This window comes from Glycine max, chromosome 10, assembly GCF_000004515.6.
Source record: "Glycine max cultivar Williams 82 chromosome 10, Glycine_max_v4.0, whole genome shotgun sequence".
Taxonomy (NCBI): Eukaryota; Viridiplantae; Streptophyta; class Magnoliopsida; order Fabales; family Fabaceae; genus Glycine; species Glycine max.
In genome coordinates this window covers 47,389,077-47,416,132 of record NC_038246.2, presented here as the reverse complement: position 1 = coordinate 47,416,132, position 27,056 = coordinate 47,389,077, and the positions used below count along the sequence as shown (strand labels likewise).

Here is a 27,056-nt window from a genome sequence, read left to right as displayed (position 1 = left end):
AAAAACAAATAAAATTTCTAATAAATAGTACATATAAAGTATAAAATTAATAACTGGAGGTAAAAATAATTATAATTATCAGTAACAGAGTGATATATCCTGCAAGATGTTTTGTTGTATGCTTGGACGCTACATTTAAATTGTCATACATATGGACCAGTGCAACCACTTCCCATGAATAATCTCTAGATTGGTTGAGGACACAAAATGTGTCCAAGAATACAACATTGATGTTTGTGGCACTCTTGTTAGCGAAGAGAGTGCAACCTACTAGATGTAATAAATATGCTCGAGCTGCTAGGGTTCATTGTCTTGTGTCATATTTGCTACGATAAATGTCTCTGAGTGAGGCTAGGCAAACATATGCCCATTTGCATTGCTCAATCTCATCTCTTGCTTCTTGTGTATTGGCTTCAAGCAACTCAATTAACAAATCCACGACTTTGTCTACATCAATAGCATCAAAGGTATGGAAAGCACCTGTAATGGACAAATGTAATAAGGATGCCACATCATCAAAAGTTATAGTCAACTCTCTCATCGGTAAATGGAAACTACTAGTTTTCTTGTGTCACCTCTCTATAAAAGCAGACAAAAGTTCCTTGTCACTTGTCTCCAACAAACATATAATCAGAGAACTTAATTCAGTAGCTGTCACTATGCCTTCAATCTCAAGTGCAGACCTTCCAAATTTCCCTACCTTCCTCCCATGAAAGGTTAACTTTAACTCAGTATGTTCCTGCAAATAATTAAAATTAATTAGTTCAAATAAAATGACAAATAGTTATTCAAATATGATATAATTAAATAAATAACTATATCTCGTGCCCAAACTCTCGCTATCAGATGATCAGCATATGACGTCTACACTGATGTATCATGGAGTCTGCTTGAAAAACCCTTTCAATGAGCACCTACATGATCTGTAACTAGCTCCCGAGGCTGCTCATGAAGCTCATCAGCTGCATGATCCACATGGTCAACATTTTTAGCAACAGCTACAGTTGTCTGTTGTCTACATGCAAATGTTGTTAGCCTTCGACACTGAGGGACTTCTTTCTCATCATCAGTAATTTGTCCACCTAAGACTCTTCCTAAAACTCTATCTAAGGCCCAACGCAATGCTTCGATTCTAATCATAATCTACAAATTTTCACATTAATATAAAATAATATCATCATTCAAATAATAGTTAACTTTCATATTTCAAAACAATTTTTTTCCATTCTATTACTCAAAAACTAACTAACAAATTAACTAAAAAATCTTCTAAAACCCTATTGTATTATTAAATGTAGTATACTTTTACAAATGTAATAAAAAATTAAATTAACATTAAATGATTAATCTAGCAAACTAAAATAGATCATCAAAATCAAACTATCATTTCGTTTTAAATATTTTATAAATTACAATTTGATTATTTTATAAATAATTATTTTAATACTTTATATATTCATAAATCAATGTAGAAATTCATTTTTTAAATTTTTATAGTTGAAATCACTAATTCTAGCAAACTAAAATATATGATGAAAATCAAAGTAATTTTTTTCCCTAATAAATGACTACTTTATTATTTTATAAATAACTATTTTAATACGTTTAAATATTTATAAATTAATGATGATATTAATTTTTATATTTTTTAACTTTGAAACAATATTTATATAAATATTTAATATTATTAAATATGTACTATTTATACAAATACATTAATAAAAAAACATTTTTTATACAATGTTACCTATTTTTGTTTAACTAAATTTTAAAATATATACATTATAAAAATTTTGAAATTTTTGTTATTTAAATATTTTAAATATTTAAAAGTAATAAAATATTTATTTATAAAATAATTAAGTAAAAACAACTTATACATTGATTTTTAAATAAACAAATTCATTAAATCAATTATTTATTTATTAAATTAAAATAAACAAAAATAATTATATAAAATTAACATTTATAAAATAATTAAATAACAACTAAATTTAAACATTAATTTTTAAATAAAAAATATTAAATAAATTAGTTATTAAATATAAAAATATATAAAATTTTAAAGAAAATATGGATTGAGAATCTGCATTATAGGAATTTCTAATCTGTATACGTTCAATACACAAAAGAAAAAACATACAAGGTGACAATGGAACTCACGACGTCTGTAGCGGGGCGATGACAAACACCAAAGATGAGCACACACAGACGGATGAAGATGAACCACGGATTAATGAAGATCAAGTATGAATTGAAGAAAAAAATGAGAGAATTTAAGAGGAGAAATCCAATAAGAGTGAATGAATGGTGCAGATGAATAGATTCTCAGTCCGTATTTCTCATTTTAAGCCTCAATGAATAAGAGATAAAATTGATTTTTCACTCTGTATGGTGAGTATAAAAGAAATGGTGCTAGGTGTAGAAAAAAAAAATCTCTTATTTTCGAGATGTGAAACTACACCTGCTGATGAACTCCTACGGGCTACAGGTACAGAGAAAGGGCCCATAACAAAATCTTGGACCATATATAGAGTAGAAGATATGGTTTTTTCTTGGAAGAAGTAAAAAAAAAAAATGTCCCATCTAGAATTGAACTGAAATAGGTGATGGCACAGGCTGGTGGTTTGGAATTATTATTAGAGGTATTTAATGTGTTTGGTGGGCTCTATCTGGATGATGAAATTCAGATCACAGACACCCATCTTGCCTGTCCCTGTCCCATCTCCGCCCCCCTTCAATTCTAATGTAGTAATAGACCACTCCATCATTCTCACCTTCTTTCAGTCTTTTCTTCCTTTTCTGTTTTTGGATAAATACGTCTCCAGTAATGTTATATAATTAGATTCTATATTGTTATTATATAACCAGTATCAATCACATCTAATTTTCTTATTAATCAAAAAGTTTATATTCATAATTTCTTCTTTAGTTCATCTTTTAAATATTATATTTCCTATCAATTAAATTTAAATGATTTCAGTTAGATTTTTTACAACTCAACTGAAAATATAATTATTGTAATGACTTGTGAAGAATTATAATATATATATATATATATATATATATAATTCTGTAAGGATCTCATTACTTGTGTATTATATCTTTTAGTTTATTGAATGTAGGATTTCTAAAGCATTCTAGGTATTAAAATTGTATTTTCAAATTTTGCTCTCAAAGACTTTTTAACGCATGCCTGAAAAGCATAATTTCGGCCTTTCAGCTTTTATTTGTGCAGTGAGTTTCCTGGCCTAGTTCCATGTAATCCACACATAATTTAAATAATTTTTTTATCTTAAATCTAAAATTTTGTATTAAATTTTATTTTTAACTTAAATTTATAATAAAAATATTTAAAATCAAGGAATAATAATTGCACAGGCAGTTGTAGAGGTGAAATTTGAGTCAGAGTCCTTTTGCATGAACACATTCGAGCAGCAAGCTGGTAGAGAACTTTCTGAGAGAGAATCCTGAAATCTGAATAGCAGGTAGCTACTAAAGCTAACCTAAGCTAAAAGAACAGGGCTATTTCTGTCCCATCTCATAAATATATAAATTAAAATTTCTCTGAAGAGCCTCCACCGCCACTAGCCAATGTACGGCGCTTCCTTGTAAGCAGAATTACAATTTGTGGTGCCGACTACTTTCTGCTCTTTCCTGCTTCAATTATTGTTGCCTCTCCACACACCCAGCCTTTCTCTTAATAACAACAATAATTATTAGTGCCCAGTGTGTTATAAGTGGAAGAATGTGTTTGATTTTAGATTTATTTTTCAATTTATTCTTTAAATTTTTAATTTAATTTCAAAGTTTTTTAAAGAATCCAGTTGATCTTCAATTTGTTTTAAAATACATCAATCTGATTATTTTCGTCTAGTTAAAGTAACGTCATTAGGAATTTAAGATTATAATTTCCAAAAAAAAATTATGTAGGTCAAATAAAAGATGAAGTAGCACGGTTATCAAAAATAAAATATTTGATTTTCTGGATAAGATATAGAAAACTTGATCAGTCCAAACTTAGTCATGTGTTAGCAATAGAATATATAGAAAAGAATATTGAAAGAATCCAAAGCAAAATAAATGAGAAGTTAAGTTGTTAACGGCACCAAGTGGAGAAAATAGTGGGATGGTAGAAATAAGTTTGTTACAAGGAAGCTAATCAGTTTTGCCTGTAAAAAGGAACCACCTGCAGTGCATTCTCGTGAAAAAAGAGGAGAGAAAAAAATGAAAAGAGGGAAAAAAATTAATTGGGTTGATATTTCAATCATTATTTAAAAATTATCTTTTTTGTATTTTTTTCATATATGTAAGTTTTTTTTGCAAGCAAAATATGTACATGATAAGATTTAGTTTTAGTTATATTTTATAATAGAAAGAGTGGTATTGGATTAAACAGGGATGGTGAACATGTTTTCCTTCTTTTTTCTTTTAACAATAATAAGTTAGAGATTTTCTTTTAATAATATTTTTAAAAAATATTTTTATGACATTTTTAAATAAAACAAAAATAATTATAACTCCTACACTGATTTGTGATATTAACTGAGTAGCAATTTTAAGTTTTATGTTACACAAACCATGAAAATTCATAGAATAATCATTTGTTAATTAAAGTTTTTGTGCATAAAATTATTTTCTTTAAATAAATAAAAGTATTCCTTCTATAAAAATAATAAAAATCTAAAGATATAATTTGGGATAAAATAAACATTTATAAAGTTACATAATTTTACACAGATAATTAAAGGTACAATTCTCTTTAACTTTATCCATATATACAACTCTCAAACTTATCTTTCTTTGACTTCAAATTTCATTTTGAAAAAGATTTTTCAATGTTTTTTCTCAAAATAAAATATTGATAATAACTCCATTTTTTGTATTTTTTTATGTCATTCTGTGGTGATCCGGGTAAGACATGTACGAATAGTAACGAATTTTAATCACCAGTATATGTATTATTATTTTTTTGAAAAATTAAACATGTCTAGTGTCTACCAGATCTTAAAGTGACCGAAACGATAGTGAGTCTGAAGGAAATTAATGCCAATAAGCGATAACCAAATGAGTTGCCTCCAACCTACAAGAAACTTGTTCGCGATAAACACTTCCCTCTATTACAATAACAACCTTGATTTTTAATTTGAAAATCTTGATTCAGTTGTAGTTTATCATGTTATTCTAATTAAAAAATTAACCACAGTCCATAATCTTTATATTAAGTTACACTCATATGCTAAAAAAAGCTTAAAGATAATAACTATTAATAAAGATCTCCATCAAATTATAAATAAATATTAATTAATACATAATATGTTCATGTAATTAAGAGTGTGATAATGTTAGAATATCATAACAGGTAATAATTTTTTTATAAATAATATATGCATCATGCATGTTATTATCATATTATTAATGTGATTGTAAGGTAGTTTTTAAAAATAAATGAAATAATCTATAATTCAAAAATTGGTGTAGTAGTGAAAATAATTTATTTATTGAAAAAACAATTTGTTTGATTTTCATCTTGTAAAAAATTTCTTAAATGAACAACAATCATATACTATAACTAAAATTAATCTATGAACAAATAAGATTAAAATACACTCGTGATATCTTACAAAAAATGAAATAACCTATTTGAATGAGTACCTCCTAATGAAATAAACCATCAATTTTTTAACTGAGTTTAATTATTGAAGCCCAAAACTGCATTGGCTCTATGGAATTCATTGATTCAAGACTTTCCAAATCCGTTTAAAATATTTAAAATTCAATCAAGGCAATTTTTAATTTGCAAGTCTGGTCTAATCATCAGAATTTGTGGATCGGTCCAAAAGCTACTTTTTCTTAGATATAATCTTGCAAATATTTTTTTACAAGAAATATTCTTGCTCGAATAGGAAAGTTACTTATTAGAGTTATCTGTACCCCTTTTTATTATTATTATTATTTTTTAAAATGGCCTCTCTTGATCCGATAGCACTCCTATTTCCGTTTGACGTTTCTTTCTGAAGTTTTCTATTTAGATATACGCTAGGATATCCTAATCGGGTAATAAGATTATGCCTTCTTGGTTTAGCAAGCCGAAAGAAAATATATACACGGGTGGTATAGGCCCACTGCATCATAGATCAAAATCAAATAGTGATATTATGCATATATTTGGTTGAAGACTAATCCTAGGTTACCCTAGAATGTGCCACAATAATTATATCTCACTTCGCATCAAGACTTTTTTTTTTATTGCCTGTATCGAATCTTTTGTTAGCAATTGATTACACTCGTGGGTGCAAGGGTGTCATCAACTATCTATCCACTGCACAGTAACGTATCCTAGATAATTAGGGTGATGTTAATCATTTGGTGTGATGGAATTGATTTTGAAAGTTTCAACTTGTAATGTATATGCGTAAATAAATTATCATAATCCCAAATATTCCGTGTTAATAACATACTAATAAAAAAAATTAAAATTATTATAATAAACACCTACATTATGAGCCAACCCATTACAAAAGGAGACCCAAAAACACCATTATACTAAAGAAACACTTATGGGACAAGATCCAAAAAGTTGGATTTAAGACACAGAAAAACTAGAAAAAGGACATATGTCTTACGATGTAGAATAACATTCCTCTCTCACTTATTATGAAATAACCAACTCATTCGAAGACAATATTAGCGGAAATTCATTCCTAACTTTTGCACGTCTGCTCTAGAAATTGCACCACCACATTATTTCATTTCCCGGCACCTTCTACCAAAATAAGTACTAAGGATTGCTTCTTAATTAATATCAACACGTATATTCAAACTAAAATGTAAAAATGAAGATAAAAATTTCCCTGTCCATTCCCTTCCCGCTAAAACTTATCTTCCCCAATATTACCCCCTTCTTTAGTATCTATAATAAATTAAGTCCCGCACGCATTGTCACATTTTATGTCAAATTGGATAACGTTTGATACAAAATTTGGAAACGAATAGAAGCCCACTATAGGGTAAAAAACTGTGTGATTGATGAGTCATCCTCAAGTTCCGCAGTGTGTACACATTACTAGCGTTGGCGGTCTTAAACAAATATTCCACTAAAATCATGTTTGAAACACCGTGCGCAAGTAAAACTTGTTGTGCACCGTGGGAAGCACAGTCTTTTTCTCTTCCTTCCCCGCTCCTTCTCTTCCAACCAACGTTGATGTTGTAACCCCAAGCAAGGGTTTCTTTTGTTTTATTTTTCGATTTTTGATTCAAATTTGTCTTGACTTTCTTTCGTGTATTTTTGTTGATGTATTGATTTCTTAGATTTGGACGGAGTAAAAGAGAAGGGAACAAGAAAGGAGAAACAAGACTAATTTCGGCGGTATGATGAAGAGTTGGTCGTCAGCGATGGGAGTAGAGAACGAAGAGAAGAAGAAGGAGAAATAAGTTCTACTTGCGCGCACCGTAGTCGCCGTCTTGAAACGATAAGAGACTGCGAATCTCTTGTATCGCGGTTTCACCACCTTTAAACAGTAGGCCTACATGTCCTCCACCACTTGAGTTTCCTATTCTTATCCCACCCTATCCTTGTTGATGTGGAAATAGAAGTTAAGAAGTTAGTGGTAGTTTCTTTTAAATAGGAGTTATGTGGAGTAGTTTTAAATATATTGTAAATGTAGTAGTTTATATATTGTAACTTTGTAACTGCACTGGTTGAATTTGAAGATTAAGAAAAATAACATTCTCTTTAAAATTTGTATGTAATTGTTCTTTTTAACAATCCTTTGCTTAACTATTCAGTTTCTGTTGCAAAGCATGCATACAATAACAAGTGCATGATCTTAACTAGCTTTGGCCCATAAAAAATGGGGTAAGTTCAAAAGGAAATACTATATATATGGATATAGCTAGCACAATTTTGTAAACCTTTTGCTCTTTTTGTCCAATTTACAAAACAGATATATGCTAATCAAATTAAAAGTGAAAATTTTATTCTAGCCAGAAGCAATATACAAAAGGGTCAATTCTATTGCTTTTTGGAATTAATGGACAAAGCAATTTGCAAGTTGCAACCTATACTAACAACTGACTGGATAAATCAACCCTTGATGATTAATGTTAAATTCACATGGAGGGCGGGGGGAGGGATGTTCTCAAAAGAAGATTCGTAGTATCCCATTGTTGATTTTCTTTTCGCTGATAATAATTGCGGGCTGGTTTTCAATCTTTCTACTAAATTCTTGCTCAGTTGATGCAATTCTGTCCCATCTCATTATGTCCCGTTCTCTCTTTCATTTTTCGCAGGATTGTCATGTATAAATTAATTGTACCAGTGACCCACCTGAACAACCTATATATTTCTATGGAAAAAAGATAAGAATTTGTTGTATAAGCACAACTGAGACCAGGAAGATTTTAATCAAGATTATGTGATGGGCTTTTGACTTATGAGCAGGGGCATAAGGGCATTCATTGTTTTAACGATATGTAGACGTTTCAGGACTCAAAACCATAGAATATTAGAATTGAGTATTGGAGAGAATTAGAATTGTCAACAGTGTCCAAGAGCTATATAATAACATATCTCTATGTTTGGTACCAAGTTTTTTTATGAGAAAGGGAAACAACTATATCTATCTATATATTTTGATAAAATATTTTGATGAATCTCAATATTTTTTTCTTTTCCTTAATTAGTACTTTCACATTCGAGTCTTCAAAAATTGTTACATATTCGATAAGAGTGTTTTGTTGTCACCAATATAGACATTTAAAGACCCTTAAAGAAGGATTGCTCTATCTCAAATAGGTTTCTTCTATACACAAAAATCAAAGTTTGAACCTATAAGCACTTCTTAAAAGGAATAGAGTTCATCAACACTGGGACCACTGACATGTTAAATCAAATTTTACTACAAAATAAATAAGAATCCTTTCATTTCATGCTACTAACTAATGTATATTTTTCCTTTTACTATTTCTTTCGAAATACCAAAAGAAGCCATCGGGTTAAGGAAGGAAACCTGGTTCTTGTCACGTGGGACCAACCTATACACATACCATTTAATGTGTTTAATCTCATATTTGTCACATAGCACACCTCTGACTCGGTGACTGTTGTGTGTTTCTGCTTGTAGTAGCTGATGATAATTTACTGGCACTCCATTTTGTTGCAAATTTCTGTAGTTGGCCTATAATAATATTCCTATTCCAGCACTTACCTCAATTATGGTACTTTTGTTTTCATGTTCAAAGACCAACAAAGGGACTCAATTCGTGTACCATGCGTGTCAGTCAGTGTATGCATACAGAATTTCCGGGTGGAATCTTATTGGAACAAAACTTTAACCATGAATTACAATTACTGATGATGTTCCACTAGTAAATCTGGTTAGTCATCAATACTTAGTACGATAAGATAAAATGAACAGAAAAATGAAAGAAACTTTTTTGGGTCCATTGGCATTAATATTAGCACGGGTTAAATTAAATGAATTGATGTTCAATTGTTGCGCGTCTATTTTCTCAGCTGATACGTGGAATTCATATTGTGATGACTAGTGTAATAGATTCGATAAGGGATAGCATTGAACATGAACCAAAAATATCTCAATCTATCAAGTTCAAAGTATATCTTCCACCAAGATGATGTACGTACGTAGAGAGAGTCTATTTATGAATTGATTTATCATTTTATGCACACAAAAATAATGCGTTAAATCTGAGCATATAAATTATAAAAAAATGTGCAGTAATATAATTAAAATTTAGTTAGGTATGTGAAATAAATTCAAATCTATTATGGTAAATCTATTTATTTTTCTGGTACAATGGTAAAGCTATGTATTTAAATTTATTGCAAATTATGTCTAAGGTATGGAAATGAATCAATAGATTTTGTTTTGAGTGATCTATTTATTAAAAATACCTTGATGTACTTATTTTCAATTACAAGTTTAGATATTCTGTCAAAAAAAATTATAAGTTTGAATTTTAAAAAGTTATAGATTTTATTTCCATTTAATTTATTACTTAAGCTTATTTTTGTTTTAATTTTACAACATGTTTGGCTCGGCGTTGTTAGAGTATGTGTGGACTTTCTCATATCAAAATAGGAAAAAATTAAAATAAAACGTGAAAGCTGTTAAGAATAGCTCTAAACCTGACCTAAGTCCGGTGGTAGGTAACCCAAAACCAAACACACAATTAGAAGCCACAAATTCACTCTAAATTTTTTAAGTAATTTGTTTGTTAATAAATATCCTAACATTTACAATTTATGATTCTCTTATTTACTACTATTATATTATAATTCAGAGTCCTCATTATTCTTAAATAAGAGTGTTTCTAAGACTTACTGTTAAACAAGAGCATTTTAAGGAATTAGTTTTAAATGAGATCATTTTTAGTCTTGGGATTTGTTGTCACTGCATTAACATTAGATTCTCTAATACTATCATGAAATTGAAATTCACAATGTAAAATTGTCAGAATTTTTTAATAATTTTAAATTGCCAGAAATTTGAAAACGAAAATCTTCTACTATATACTAGTATTTCCGTTAGAGACATTTATGATGCTGAAGCCTCCTGTCTCCTTTTTTCTTTATTTTTGTTTTTCATTTTCCTTCTCCTCCCTCCCTCTCCCTTTTTTCTCACTTTTAGGTTTACACACATAAATTCTAAGGAACCCATATAGAATGATTGTTTATCTAAAAGCAACTCTCTTCAATTTTAAATTATAAAAAATCATACCTAACATACTAAAATAGTATTTATTATTGAGTAACTCATACAGTATAGCTAAAAAATTCCTATTACAGATTCTCTAAGTTGTAATTAACGCCAAAGACTAAAACGTAAAGATTTTACTTGTACAGCGATTAAAGTAGTTTCTTGAAGTATAAACTAAAACATCAATATTATGAAGGTACAAAAACTAAATAAATAACTAAAGCTTTTAAATTTTATTCTTATCCGGTAAAATTTGCAGACATATATTTCATAGACTTTATACCACCGCAAACACCCTACTTCAATCAGTGTAACAGTTTTGCCACTTTGCTTTATGAATCCGTAAGCTTTTTATTACTAACTTCCCTTCACAACATTTGGGGCAAATATGGCGACATTTATAGAAACTAATGCTCAACCCCCTAGTCGTCCTCTTGGCGTCCTAACATTATGGTCTACCACTCATTTTCAACCACATAATCTCATGACCCAATACAACATATTATGACACATATACTACATAAATGCATGATTTATGTTCAAAAATTTCAATCATATGTTAGTGGGCTACTATCCCGCGTGCACAGACAAAGGGATCACAATCACATGCTCTTCATTACTTAGCTTCATATTCTGTGTCTACAATTATATGATAAGAATTTTCATTAAGGCAAAACAAAATGAAGTTCCATCAAAAACGGATACCAAACGATTCCCTGATCCTCCCGGCATTTAACGATGAAATAGTTGACTGTGGACAAATTAAAGCTACCACTTGTTATTTTTTTATATGGTATAAGTCCCAAAATTAAACGTTGGTATTAATTGAAAGAAAAGAAGTACAGACATTCTCCAGTTATTTCACCATTCACACGAGCTGTATACAACCCCACATACTACTACTACTACTCTACTAGATCATAGAAAATATTCCTTGCCATTTGTTTCGTTTTAACACTAACTTTAACAATTTTAAATCTTCATACAATGTCTTTTCATCAAATACCAAATTTAAGTACAATACATGTATATAATTTTATACTGTTTTATAATTGAAATTGTGAAGTTTTATTTTAGATATTATTCTTAAGTTTTGTTTTTGTATTTCATTATCCCCTCAGAGATTAAATAAAACTAAAAAATTACTAAATAAAAAACAAATATTTAATAGTATATGATAAGGCCAAAACAAAATAAAGAGACATGGTGTAAAGCACAAGGGCAGCATGGGAAGTTGGAAAAATGAAACGAAAAGGAGAGTGAGAGACAAAGAAAAAAGCGAAGTGCAGTGCAGTACTGCAATAGAAAGGTTTTGGTTTAGGGTGGTGTAAGCAAGAGAGAGAATGTGAGATCAAACGAGGAATATAATGACGTAGCCAGACACGCCAACACGCGCAATTTTCAGAAGCACTCCCTTGAGTTAGGTTAAGAAGAATCACGTGATTGTCAATAAAACTGAAAATCCCAAAGGAGACCATCAAAAACAAAATAGAGACATTCTTATATGTTTGATTTACAATTAAAATTACTACAATGTATGTTTCGGTACAGATTTAATATATAAAAAAAATAAGTGTCATGATTTTTTGGCAGAATGATTTTTGCCTTAAAAAAACATTTCATATCGAATTTCCAAAAATACATTAATTAAGTGGCAAAGTAAGCAATAAATATATGATAAGCATATAAATAAAAAAGTATAATAGTTCATGTATACAATAAATAAATTAGAGACATAAATAAAAATTCCACAAGAAATGACGATCTACAGATTAATTTAATCATAATTAGGCTAAATTACAATTTCAATTTTATTTTATTTTTATTTATAATTTTGATCTTTTTATATTATTTTATTTTGGCGATTTTACTATCTATATTTTAGAAAATTTATAATTTTAATCTAGTTTTTAATTTTGTATATGTTTATTTTTTTAATAATTAAATTATTTTTTATAATCTTAAATAAATATATTAGATCTTGGATTTAATTGGATTAAAATAAAATAAAATAATATATATATATATATATAAATGATGAAGTGATCAAAATTAAATTTTTTTATAATGTGATATTAAAATCATAACAAAAAAGAAAAACCTAAATTTTAGATGAAAAAGTAAAAAAGAAACAAAAATTATAATTTAATCTTTTTAATTATGTTTATAAAAAAATGGATTAATTGAGTGGAATGTTAGAAATATTTTCGAAACCTAAAACCTCCTCATAATTTCGAAACCTGTCCTGAACTCCTTATGATAACTTTGCTTTTAGATATACTGCTAACAAAATGATTAGTCAATTAATATTTTTTCATAATAAGGATTATTTTAAGAATAAGTTATACTGATAACGTTGTAAAATTATTGTAAAATATAGTAGTAATAACAAGGTAACATTATAAAATTATGAGAAAATTATAATGATATTTTAAATTTAATTGATTAAAATAAAATGATGATGAAAAGGACGCACGGTAGAAAACAAAAGCTGGAGGGTGAAGATTTGATAGGGGGGTTTGTGTCAGTGACAGTTCTGTTGTAATTGTCTTCCTCTGATATCAGCAAAGAAACCTGATCGACTCAGCACCCTGCCTCCGCCAACTATTGCCATCGTATTTGTCTTACGTGCCACTTCTCCCATAACATCATGGACCAGAAACCGATCAATCAAAGAAGACGCTAAAAAAACACCAAGGTCAAAAAATATATTTAAAAAATAGAAAAATATTTTGAATTTTCTTTCTCAAAGTTATTATTTTTTTTTTCTTTTTACAATACATTGTTATTTAAAAATTTTCTTCAATTTATTTTTTGTCCCTTTTTTCCTTCTTTAACAAGAAAAGGTGTACACGAGTAACTTTAGTGCATGGTGCAACACACGTGGTTGCTTAAAATTAATTTTTTTTTTATACATAAATTTAGTTCTTTATAACTCTGCTAAGTGCTAACATAATTTTTTAATCCGATGTCTATGGGGAAAGAGTTAATGATCATTTGTTAGAAGTAATAAGATTTATTTAAGAAATATTTGACTTTTACTATTTTTTTCATACGTGTGAATCTCAAGTTAAATCTTAATCATATATTTAAGAGATAAGATTATTGATTAATCATATTACAGGTTAATTTTCTCTTTTTCTTTTATAAAAATCAAGATTTATTTTTATCTAGCAATGTTATTCTAAAAATTTAATGAATAAATCACACAAGTTGCTATATATCTTAAATCATCACTTTTATTATAAAACTATCAAATTTAGTTCTACAATTTTTTATAAAATAATTTATTCAAGAAACCCAAAATGTAATAAAAATACAACAATGAATAACTTTCGTTAATCCATTTCATATTTTTTTTTCTTTCTAATCTTGTTATATAATGTTTTATGGTATTGTAATTTGCTCTTTGTCATTGAAAATATATCCTTGAAGATAAGTTGTTTAATTAAATTTTAAAGTATTTTCTTAATAGGGTGCAATGCTATAATATTCGTTTTTAGCCATGTTTTTCTACAAGTAGGGTGAACAAAGAATGTGACGCTGGATCATATTCATACTCTGGTCGCATTTGGGTTCACATTTTAACAATTATATATATATATATATATATATATATATATATATATATATATATATATATATATATTTCAACAAGAATTATTTGCTTTCAATTTAGCATGTATCTCATATCAGAGACGTTTATTTCGCCAAATGTTTATGTAAAAGGTGTTGAGTGAGTCTTCTGACTTCTAAAAAAACTTATTATAGTATTAAATTAATTGAAAGATATAACTTTAAATATTAAAAAAACTAGATTTAAGCTAAAATTCTTTAAGAAGTAAAAATTGCGCATTTATCATAACTGACAAACTTTTTGAGAGGATCATATATAACAGAGAAACTAAAAAGTGTAACTGCTAAAAAAAAATATTTTTATCCCATACTTATTTTAATGTTCCTCTAAAGATATTCAGTTGACAATTGAAAAAGAATTCCTTTTGTACCTGTTCTTCAATAGTAATTTTTTCTTGTTATATCGAATTCTAGCCGTTTAAATTTATCATCTTTAGTCGTTTTTTATGGTATGTCGGAGGGGGATGTGTACCTATAGAAATACTTAACCGTAAAAATCAAATATCACACATATATAATAAATGAATGTAAGAACCAACCATTTGATTTTGAGAATTTCATCCTTTATATACAATTATTAATGAATATTAGGGTTCATAGATCTTACCTTGCTATTGATGCAATGTTAATCCTCCATAATTTGATAATATTATCTTAATATAAGAATTATGCTTCCAATGATGTCATTGCCAACTGTGACTGTGATAGAGACCGATCGAACAATACTTAGCGACCAAATAGTGTTCGTAGTTTCCACAAGAGTTTTAGGCTGGCGGGGATACACCTTTAAAACATTAAAAGTAACGATCTGGACTTTATATATATTTCCTAACATAGTGATATATACTATAAATTAAATATTAATCAATATACTAACAATTTGAATTTCTTAGTACCCATTCATGGTACATTTTTTTATTCATTTATATGATTTTTTTTATTCATTCATTCATGATATATTTGATTGAAGGAAAAAAATATTAAAAAAACTTGATATTTTCTTTTACTTGATTCAAAAGAAAATAATAGAAAAAAGGATTTGTTTTTGTTCAAATTTGAATCTTTTCTTCTTCTAATTTTTCCCTAACATATTGTACTTCATTAAAAACATTAGAGTTCCATAAGTGTTTCAACGATCATGTGATTTTGGGTGAACTTAAGTTGTATTTATAAATTTTAAAATTATTATATTAAGGATTTTTTTTTTGTACCAAATCACCATTTCAGCAATTTTTTAATCTAGAACTAATTACCACGGCTCCACCGAAAAAAATCCGACAAAATCCTACAGTATTAATTTTGTTCGTGTACAATAACCTGTCCCTAAAGTACATTAATTACTGTTCAAGTATTCATGCATGTCAGAATTTAAATAGGTACTAGAGACCCGCGCTGCCGCAACCCAATTTCTGAGTGCTGTCGGTCTCGACTCGCGAACTGGTATAAGTATAAGCGTAACTCCATTTTTTCTATGAAAATAGTAGCTGAAAGAGAATCACTGGCATTTTTATCTCTATTTTTAATTTTTTAATAAAATAAGTAGAATAAATATTATTAGTTTATAATGTAACACTATTTTAAAAAAATAGAATAAAAAGTGAATTAAAGAATGTGCAGATTAAAAGTTGAAATCGTATAATTTATATATTACTAATATAGAATATTTAATATTTTTTAAGTACGCATTAAGAATAAATATAAATATATTATACATTTAAAAACAAAAAAAATTAATTTATTTATATTTATTAAGTAAAATTAATAAACATTATAAAACAAAATAAAAAATATTCACATATGACAAGATAAAACAGGATATGTACCAACATCAAGTACGGATTCAACGGGGCAAGCATAGGTCTTGCTCTCCTTCCCTTTCCTTGGATCCTTTTATGTATATATAAAATTTTTTAAAGAAAAGTACTGCTAAAAAAATATATAAAAATATTTTTTTATGTTGATATTTGCTTTTAATGGTAGATTATATTTTTAATTTTATACAAAATTATTAATAAATATTTTTTGTTAAACTCATTATTTATTAAATAATTATTTGTTAGAGGTTAAATAGTTAAAGAATTGTGCAAAATAAAATTTCAATATCTCTTTAATACACTCATGGATCCATCCTTGCAAAAAATACCAAATGTTAGATACTATCAACAAATCACAAATTATCATATTTATGTATTGTAAATTTATTAACTTTGATAATAATTATTGTAAAAATCATATCAAATATGATTTATAATTATTTGATAATTTAAATCTTTTTATACTACTGATACATGATTATTAAACTTAATTAAATAATAGTAACACATACCAAAATTTTAATTTTAACCAAAATCAATTTTGTCAAACTTCATCCAAACACACTACAATTGATATGAACCAATGTAAAATTAAGTCAAATGAGATTGAAATCAAATACTTTATTATCAAGCAATTGATATATAACTATTGTTTCTTAATGAGTTATAATTAAGGTTGACTTAACAACAAAGAGAAAAACAAATAAAGAAAAATGCCAATGGTTTATTATGGTCCATAAATTCAAAAGGTGATGGATCTCAACCATTTCCCGTAACCTAACGTATGTTGTGGCCCATAAATCCGACACATACTAGGTATATGATGGGATCCCAATAGTCCTTTACAAACTCGACACGACATATAGAGGGACGGTTGAGCAACCTTATTTCGAATATGAGACAACTCCCTCGACACAGGTTGTGTATATATACACCCAGAGGAGAGATCCCAATGTACATTTTACAGATCTCAGATATAAAACATATAAACACCTTAGAGTACTATTGACTTCTTAGTCCATCCTTTTTGAATGTGCATCCCCCACTTCAAAAAATTGGAGATTCCACTAAAAAGAAGACTAGACAGCTCGATCAAAACTCAGTAGAAACAGTTTAATTTTTTTTTTTTACTAACAGAAATTACATAATAACAACTAACAACCAGTATTTATTGATAAAAAATTATTATTGCTTAATGTCACGCAATAAATATCAATTGTGCGGGGCACCATATTTTTGTTATTTAGAATAAGAAATATTAATTTATCGGGGATAAAAAGTTGAATTTTGTGAGTAAGATGAGAAGGGAGGTAGTTCAAAGGTCATCGTCCTAATGGTCTCGCAGCTATACGCGTTGGTTCTACGTAGCCTAGCAGCAGCATGTGCGAATGGTCGATCAGGCCATTATATTTTTGGTTGGCTCTAGCCATGTGATTAATAGCCAAATTAAACGACTTTATTAATGGCCATGTGGTTAAAGTAGTGCAATGAGAGTATCATCTTTGATTAATGAGCATAATTAACTCATTCGTTAAGGCTAGTAATTGCTTCTATTTATTTATTCAATAATTATTCTATATCTATGTGTAAATCTAGCAAAATTTTCTAACTATATAATAAAATTTAACCGGATAGGTAAAGTAGCTAGACTAATAACTATAACTAGATAACAAAAAATTCAGTCATCGCATTTTTAAATTAATGAGTTGCGATATTAGGTCAATAGTAGTCACAGGATCAAAAATTTATTACAAGTTTTTCTTTCATAAGGAGAGAAATTTTTTAGACAGAGAACTTTTATTGACTACTAAAAACAATAGTTGTTTTAATATATTTTTAAATATTTATAAAAATAATTAATAAATGAATTAATTTTTTTCTTTTTACAAGCCACTGATAGATTATTTTTTTAATATATTTTAACATATTATAAATGAATTAATATTTTATTTCTATTCAGTTGATATAATGGAATATAAAACTGATCTAAATCGTCTAAATTAGAATGAAATAGATAATTTGTCTCCGTTTTTAATGTATTAGTCTATCAGAAGTTCGATATTAGATGGTTTTTCAGTTTTGGATGAAGTTGGTGCATATATATAGGTAGTTGTATAGTGTGGGTGACGATCTTTTACTTTTGGTATTAAGTGCGTAGCAGTACACACATGAGTATATGACACATATCACTTCAAAAGGGCACTCGTGTAATTCCATTGAGTCATGTTTATAATTTACAAATTATATTTAAAAAGGACCCTTGAGGAATTGTTTTGGAATGAATTTAAGGCAAAAGGATATTCGAATCATTTAAAAGAAAAATGCTAAATAATGAATATTACGTTCTAGTTTAATTTGATTGAGTTTTATATTTTTTTTCTCGGACCATAAGTATTCTTTACTGAAAAAATTTATTTCACATTTTAGTAATTTAAATGGTTTCCCATGACTTTTAACAAACACACAGTAAAATGTTCTTTGGTAAATTAGAATATTTATAAAAAATATATATATAATTTTTCATTTTCTTAAACTAATAAAAATTAGTGTTATTGTATTTTTAACCTCTCTATACAAAATATCCTTTAAAAAAGACCTCTCTAGAGAAAAATGAATTTCTCAATCAAACAAATATGGTAACGGTTTTCAAGATTTCATTTCACACACAAAAGAAAACAACCTTGAAACATGTTTGTGTGTTGCATTAACACTAATGTAGGACAACTATTTTCCCAATGAGTTTCCATTTTCAGTAAATCTAGACTAGTGTGAGTTTTCAAAATTTGAATGTGACGAATTGGAAATTTAATTGTCTATTATGTTACCCTTTTTTTGAAGATTTTTTATTATACATCAGAAAGAGAAAAACAACAAAAAAAATAGACCTAATATGAGTCACATGGTAATTACATATATAGTTTTAGTAGAAACATATACTTATCTTATAAAAAGAACAAAAATAATAGAATCATTAGAACATTATGTATGAGAATGAGAAATTTGATGGCAAAAAAAATTTAGGGCAATGTGTGAGAATCCTGGGTGAATTTTTATCTCCAAGTAATTTTATGGCAAAAAAAATCTTGGAGTAAAGTTGGTAACGAGTGAGAAATTTGATGGACGGAGGCTCCATGGCCATATATGTGGAGATTGTGACTCCTAATCATTGATGAATTTCAATTCATGGCTTTATCTCTTTCGAAGGTTTCTTCCCAAACGTTAGGGCCCATCTCATTAAATTCTCCAGATGGATACAGATCACTCATCAGTCATCACTCCCTCCCTTCTGTTTCGGCTAGCAACGCGTTGGATCCAAATTATATACCACCGCCATTATTTATCTTCGATTATTTTCATATCTATGTTCCTAATTTATTTCATATACCTAAAACAATAGTAACTAAAATCTAAATAATTAAGAAAATTTCGGATTCAAATCTTAAATATGTAATTGTATAAAATATTTTTTATTGTTCATTTAAACATAATTATGTCTATTAAAAAAATTAATTTCTAGTTGTTTAGTAGTGATTACGTTTCTAGTACCAAAGGATGACATATTTTATGGCTCATATTATTAGGCATAACAGTATCATTATTTGAATAAAAGGTGCAATAAACTTTATTTTATCTTCGTTATGGATTAACTTTGTCTCTTGAGTAATTTACTTTTTAAATGAGAATGTATATACATCTAAAAATCAAGTACAAATTCCTCATTTATCCCAATTCATTTCCTGTGTCCCTCCCCTTTTCTTACACATTTCATCATGCACTTTCTTCCTCTTAATTATGTCTTTCACTTTTTTAGTGGGTGGAATCATATAGTACGTCTCGAAAAAATAATTACAATATAGAGAAGAGAATAAAGTTAGAAAGATAGAAATGAATAGTTGCGATGAGAAGAATCTGATGAATCTACCAAGATGCGCTGTCCCCGGGCTGTATGACTTGTTTCCATCTCCTGCGTATGAGCTCAACCCCAAGGAGCTTGCAGAAATGAATATCAAATAGTCACATAGCATTCTTTCCAGCAACCTTCATAGTAACAATTCCTTCTTATTATTGTTCATCAATTTTGATATTAGGCCGTATAAATTAAACTTTTAGATTTGGTTTTGTCATAAGCTGATTTAATGCAATATATATAGCAGCTAGTAGTCTCATACTTATTGAAATGTGCTGTTGTCCATGCATATTAGCAGTTAAAATTCGCAGGTTTTATCCGCTCGAATATAATTATTTATAACAAAAGATACATGTGATCTAACATAAAAAATTACCGGTTAAAATATGACGAAAGCATTAAAAAAATTATCATAATAACGAGTCTGAAATTTATCTAATTAAGTATCATGACAACTACTTCTTGTTCTTACTAGGTGGATGTATTATATATATTTTTTATCTAATCCTGTTTTACTAAAAAAATATATATATTTGAAAAAATAGTAAATTAAATGTACAAAACGGAAACCATTTTATTTACTTGACTTGATTGAGATTCTTAATCATCCTTAATTACCAAAAACGATAGCTGTAAATTTATTCTTGATCAGTGGGGGCTCATCCATTTAATTTACTCTTGAATTTTAATAGATTTGTTTTTTTTTTTTAATTTCAGTTCACCACCTCGTATTACTATTGAAAATGAGCATGTCATTGTTTTCGTTTAACTGATGCAAAATCATTGTAAATTAATTAATGATATTGAGATTGAGTTATGAATATAAAACCCAATTATACTCAAAAAATAATTTTAATTTATAATAATTTTATTCTACTCGAACATAATTATTTTTAATAAAAAAAGTACTCGTGATTCATACTAGAAAAGTTTAAAACTCAGCCATCCAAAAAAATTTAAAATTTAGGAAGAAAATTGATATTCTCAATACAATTATGACATATTGACCCATCTACGAAAGATATCTGAATGGAAATCGGCTAAGATTCAACTTTGAGCTTAATTTCAAAAGATTTATAAACTATTCAGTATATTGTTGACGCTGTTAGACTAAAAAATTCACATCATTGTTTACTACAGTAAAAAAATAGTAGCATTTCCATTTGCAGAGACAATATATAAATAAGAACTAATGAATGCAGTACTAGATCATTTATTTTGATTACATCTCAGGGATTTCATAAATAACGATCTTTGGGACAACATATTGTTGTTAGTTCTGCTTTTGATTACATCCCTTGGCCTATTTATGTTCACTCTACTCGAGCAAAGGTGCATTTATTACAGAGATGAATTTCGATTTAACCTCATGAATGAAATATAACTAGTGTAATGAAGACAACGCCACGAATCGAATTATATATTATCGCATGTTTAATTAAGATATTTTTTTGAAGAGCCAAAAAATAATTTATTCGTAATAAATACCAAAACCCAAGATGCATGTTTGGTTAAGATTGAATTTAGAGAAATTATTTTTGATGTTCTTTAAAGAATTAAAAAGAAATATAAAATACAAACTGATCGAAACAGAAAATGATTTTATAATACTCCTTTTTGATTTGTACGTATAGAGGATAATGCATGGAATGATTTGTTGGCAGAGAAAGTAAGTAAGAAGGGGGGGTAGTATGAGAGTGGAAGGAGGTGGTTGTTTCTTTAGGTGGACGAAAACGAGGGATCGAGCAGGTCTTTAATTTGGCAGAGACTGGAAGAAAGAGAACAAACAAAACAAGTGTGAGTGGATTTGAGCTTTATGGACTGAGTGTAGTGTAGCCTCTTCCAAATTCAATTCATATTGCCGTACCATTTATTCCGTGGACCTCAACACCCACGTTACGTACCTATAGCTCACCACTCCTCTTTCTTCGTTTTTATTTTCTGTCACACAAATTCCTAAAATACAAGAAAAAAAAATTGTTTCTGTGTGTATAATAAATGGATTTTGAACTTATAGTGCCTTAAAACATCGAAAACAAAATTCGGATTAATTTCACAAAGCACGAACTTGTACACAATTAACAATTTTAAAATTTTTAGGCGAAGGCGCAAGCACACACTACATTCCCCCCCCCCCCCCCCCCCCCCCAACCCCCCCCCCCCCCCCCCCCCCCCATAATATGACATCCAGCTCCTTGCACAGTCAATTAATACTTTTGAGAAAACGAATCATTTTAAATTGTAACGGAAAAAAAAAGTTACTGAAATCATTGTTTAATCTTATTTTAACTAGTGAAACCATTTTAATTTATTATTAACGTTCCGAACGAAATAACAACATTACTCCCACTAAAGTAACCAAGCTTACAATTATAACAACACGTGACCCTTAAAGAAAAACAAACATAATCAAGTATCAAAGAATCATCAGTATAAGTTATACATATAATAATTAATAAAGAGATAGCACATAATGAAAAAATGATAAAAAGAATAATATTGTGAGAAAAAAAATATTACTCTGAAGGAATAATAAGATGACTGTAGTAGAATTAGACAAATATGTAATTCATGTTAAATGCCATTTCTATAATCATGTAATCTAATCTGATCCTTTTTGTGGTTTAAGACATTTTGTTGGTTTCTTTTTTAATGCAAAATATTGACCTTTTTATTAGGACTGAGGAAGAAGACTGACTGACATAGAATAGAATACAATCGGCTGCTTTGTCTCTCTTGCAGTAAGCCTTTTTCTCTTTTTCTTTTTTCCACTCTCTTTATAAACACCGCACCCCACACTTTCACCACACTTCGTTTCTCTTTCAACTCCCACGTTTTCAGTTGCTCTTTCTCTCTCTCAGAATGGACAAAGCCCAAACCGAACCCTGGCGACCCGACCCGTTTCACTCCGGCATTTTCCGGCCGCCGGAGACGCCGCGCGAGCCCATGGAGTTCCTCTCCCGTTCCTGGAGCGTCTCCGCTCACGAAGTCTCCAAAGCTCTCTCTCCGGCGCTCTCTAAAGTCACCCTCTCCAATGGCACCGCTGCCGTCGTCGCCATACCGGAAGACATCGCAGGCGAAGCAGAAGAATCCTCCGCCACCGTCTCCGGGAACCCCTTTTCCTTCGCCTCCTCCGAAACCTCCCAAATGGTCATGGAACGAATCATGTCACAATCCGTGAGCCTTCCTTCCAAACACAGCATCATAGTAATAATGTTTTTTTTTTTTCCATGTCAGAGTAGAAACTTGAAAGTGAGAATCATATTCCAGTGCCCTGCAAAAAAAAAAACCCTGAAAGAATGGACTGCAGTAGTGTTGTTTTTTTTGTCAGTGGCACAAAGCAAGCTAGTTGGTTTTTAGCTTTCTTTGTCTTCTTCACCTCTTTTGTTTGTTCTGTTTATTGTTTACTTCACTCTGTTTTCCATTTAAAAAAACGCTTTCTTTATATCCTTCATTAATCTAACGCATTTATTGTGATGTGATTTTCTCATTTCTCAGCAGGAGGTATCTCCACGAACCTCAGGGAGACTCTCTCATAGCAGTGGCCCTCTTAACGGAACCCAAAGTTGTGGCTCCTTAACCGATAGTCCTCCTGTTTCTCCTTCTGAAATCGACGATATCAAGGTACATCAACATTACTGCTACATACACCTTCTTTTACTTTTTACCTCCTGCACCATAAAAATAAAAATAATAAACCAAAACATCATCACTCGGTTATAACCAACCATGTCTCTCAACTTTCTCTTTATCCAAAGAAAAGCAAACCAAACCCCCTTTAATTTAATCATCATTCTCCCTCCAACTAAATTAAATAATCATTGAACATAAGAATTTATTTTGGGATGATTAAGTTGAACAGAAAGCGTGTGAAAGATGAATTGATCCTCTATTTTTAGGCTTTCTTCTAATTGGTTACTACAAAATTAGTTAGAACAGCAACGTTGAGTAGCACCTGTTAACTGTCCTTGAAAATCCAAATTTAGCTACGCAAAGGCACTGCATCAAACTTAGTCCCTCTTACCTTGCCGTATTAATGTTACATACGCCGGTGGTAAGTTTAACCTACGCGTGCGTGACAATGTCATTCACGTTGTACGAATAGTTACTTACAACCTTTGTCTTGGTGGAGGACACAACAAGCGAATATTTTTAAGATTAATTTGTTAATGTCTTATGTTGTATTTTTTTTTTTTGTCTTCCGTTTTGTGTCAATGGCTTCTACGAAATCCTCCTTGCAGTACACCCGCGCCAACAACATCGCCAGCAGTTTAAGTCTTAATTTCAGAACCACCGCGACCGCCGCCGCGCCTGGCGGCGGGAAGACGGTGGGGAGGTGGCTCAAGGACAGGAAGGAGAAGAAGAAAGAGGAGACCAGGGCGCACAATGCTCAGCTCCACGCGGCGGTGTCGGTGGCCGGAGTTGCTGCGGCGATAGCCGCGATTGCTGCAGCCACCGCCGCCACGTCCGGGGCTGGTAAGGATGAGCAGATGGCGAAGACCGACATGGCGGTGGCGTCGGCAGCGACGCTGGTGGCGGCGCAGTGCGTGGAGGCGGCGGAGGCTTTGGGGGCGGAGCGTGAGCACCTTGCGTCGGTGGTTAGCTCCTCCGTGAATGTGAGATCCGCCGGTGACATTATGACTCTGACTGCTGCGGCTGCCACAGGTACGGGTTAAGTTATGATAATGAAGTGTGAATGACATGTTGAAGGAACATTCTGTTCTGCGAAATTTGTGTGAATTTTGATGGGAAAAAATGGAAAATTTTGTGTGTTGATATTTTTGGCGCGTGTTTTTTTTGTGGTTTGGAATTGAATTGCAGCTTTGCGTGGGGCTGCGACATTGAAAGCGAGGGCCCTGAAGGAAGTGTGGAATATTGCAGCAGTGATTCCTGTGGAGAAAAATTTGGCAGTAGCTGGTGGACATAATAACAACAATAACGCAAGTAATGGAAATTCTAAGAGTAGCTTCAGCGGTGAACTTGTCCCTGAAGAAAATTTCTTGGGTATATGCAGTAGAGAATTATTAGCCAGAGGTTGTGAACTCCTCAAACGCACACGCAAAGGTGTATATGATTTACCTTCCTATGTTATTATGTTTGTCTTGGAGAGAAAGAAGTTGTAGTTATTTTTTGCTTGGCTTAGTATATTTTTAGGATTATGGGGTTTAGTCAATGGAAAGGGATTTTATCTGATGAGAGAATTGTGTGCAGGTGATCTTCATTGGAAGGTTGTATCTGTGTATGTAAACAGGATGAATCAGGTGAGTTTATTATTTTTCACCCATGTTCCAGAATGATGTACTTTTGATTTCAGAGGATAACTAACTAACCACGTAATTATTTGGGCATCGATTGGTATTAAAACTGTCTAATGATATGCTGTAAACATGATTGTGGAAAAAGTTAAGAGGTGGGGGCCTTTTGTATGATGGAGTGAGGGGATCTAGCTTACTTTGGTTCCTTAGAAAACTGCAACCTTTAACTCTTTTTTGAAGTTTTAATTTTTTATTTTTTTTTGTGAAGGTTATATTGAAAATGAAGAGCAGGCACGTTGCTGGGACCATCACAAAAAAGAAAAAGAGTGAGTTTTCATTAGTTTTGTCTTGCTCCAAACTCTAATTATTTGACAACAGATTTGGAGGTGGGTCTTGTTCCGTTTTGGGGATTTGTGAAAGTCATAGCTACTAAAGTTGTGAAAGATCAAAAGTGTTGGTTCTTCTTTAATCCAAATATTTAATATCCATTCTTTTGAATTCATTCACAGATGTGGTGCTTGAAGTGATCAAAGATGTACCTGCTTGGCCTGGTCGCCACTTGCTTGAAGGTGGTGAGGATCGCCGCTACTTTGGGTTGAAAACAGTGATGCGTGGTCTTGTGGAATTTGAGTGCAGAAATCAGAGAGAATATGATGTGTGGACTCAAGGTGTTTCAAGGCTTCTCTCTATTGCCGCAGAAAAGAACAACAAAAACAGAATTTGAGCCTTTTGTTTTGGGAATGTGTAAGGAGGGAGAAGAAATTTTGGCAATGGGGGAATAGGAGGATCAATCAAGGTGGTGTTAGTAGCATTATAGATGTTTTGTACATTGTAAAAAGGTTAAAAAAACTAAAGGCAAAGTTAATGCCATATGGGGTCTCACACTTTACTCTTGGGGATCTGGATGGTGTTTTTTTTTTGAATGAGAAAGCGAAACATTTGAACTGAAGTGTGAGCCCATAGTGAACCAATTGACCTTTTGTTCCTTCATTATTCTGGAAAGAAAATGAGTATCTTGGACTTGGGGGGGAGTGGTAGTCAAAAAGAAGTGGAAAGAATCATATTGGAGGGAAAGTATAATCTTTAAGGACAAATATACTCTTGTTTGATCTTTCCTTGTTTGTACATATGGGTTTGGACTTTATGAAAAAAGTGGTCAAAAGTCTAGATTTTCATGTGATTATTACAATAAAAAATTTCTGGGCGTAGGCTCTTGGATTGGATCTATGGAAAAATTCTTTCCAACTAATGTTTGCACAACGAGAGCCATCATTTTCTTGGACTCCCACTTTTGTATATTTTATTTTTCAAGTGCAACACAGAATATGTAATTTGTAAAGATAAGAAAAATTGAGACTTTCGTGTAATGACTAATAAATTTAATTTTTTATTCTCATTAAATAAAAATTGACGAGAATAACGAGAGCATTGTTACAAATGGTTAAGATAGAATGTAATAAAAGAATTAAAAAGTGTCAAAAGCATTGATTAAGTGGTGAGCTTTAATTTAATGAGAAGCTTGAGTTTGGATTTCTAAGAAAACGCTTATGTTTAAATAAATTATGACGTGACATGAAACGTAATTGCTTAATAGAAAACAATAATTTATTGCCAAAAAAATTATAAAATTTATTAAACTTTTTTAAAAATTATTTTATCATACTTCTGTTTCCACAAGTTTTACAAATACATGTTGGGAAAGGAAAATGCTTGGATGGAAAAG

At 30.2% G+C, this 27,056-nt stretch overlaps 1 protein-coding gene and 1 long non-coding RNA gene across 4 annotated transcripts; both read left to right on the top strand.

The window, feature by feature from the left end:
• Positions 1-6,944: 6,944 nt before the first annotated feature.
• Positions 6,945-7,741, top strand: LOC102664686 (uncharacterized). Its single transcript, XR_416538.4, has 2 exons — positions 6,945-7,206; positions 7,312-7,741. It is a non-coding gene; the product is annotated as an uncharacterized lncRNA (long non-coding RNA).
• Positions 7,742-22,782: 15,041 nt separating this feature from the next.
• LOC100815538 (VAN3-binding protein) lies at positions 22,783-26,556 on the top strand. 3 transcript variants are annotated; one of them, XM_014763364.3, is made up of 7 exons: positions 22,783-23,255; positions 23,577-23,702; positions 24,320-24,743; positions 24,900-25,142; positions 25,290-25,339; positions 25,602-25,659; positions 25,843-26,556. In XM_014763364.3, the coding sequence occupies exons 1-7, from the start codon at positions 22,941-22,943 to the stop codon at positions 26,055-26,057; spliced, it is 1,431 nt and encodes a 476-aa protein (XP_014618850.1). In that variant the 5' UTR covers positions 22,783-22,940; the 3' UTR covers positions 26,058-26,556. The 3 variants fall into 3 exon arrangements, with proteins under 3 accessions (XP_014618850.1, XP_006589584.1, XP_040861871.1); XM_006589521.4 differs by having other exon boundaries at positions 22,801-23,255; positions 23,580-23,702; XM_041005937.1 differs by having other exon boundaries at positions 22,801-23,285.
• The last annotated feature ends 500 nt before the right edge of the window (positions 26,557-27,056 follow it).

Bases quoted from the DNA above. Each gene is read 5' to 3' on its own strand.
- LOC100815538 (XM_041005937.1), top strand. From the start codon at position 22,941: ATGGACAAAGCCCAAACCGAACCCTGGCGACCCGACCCGTTTCACTCC. The intron at 24,744-24,899 runs GTACGGGTTAAG...ATTGAATTGCAG, and splicing joins GACTGCTGCGGCTGCCACAG to CTTTGCGTGGGGCTGCGACA. The intron at 25,660-25,842 runs GTGAGTTTTCAT...ATTCATTCACAG, and splicing joins CATCACAAAAAAGAAAAAGA to ATGTGGTGCTTGAAGTGATC.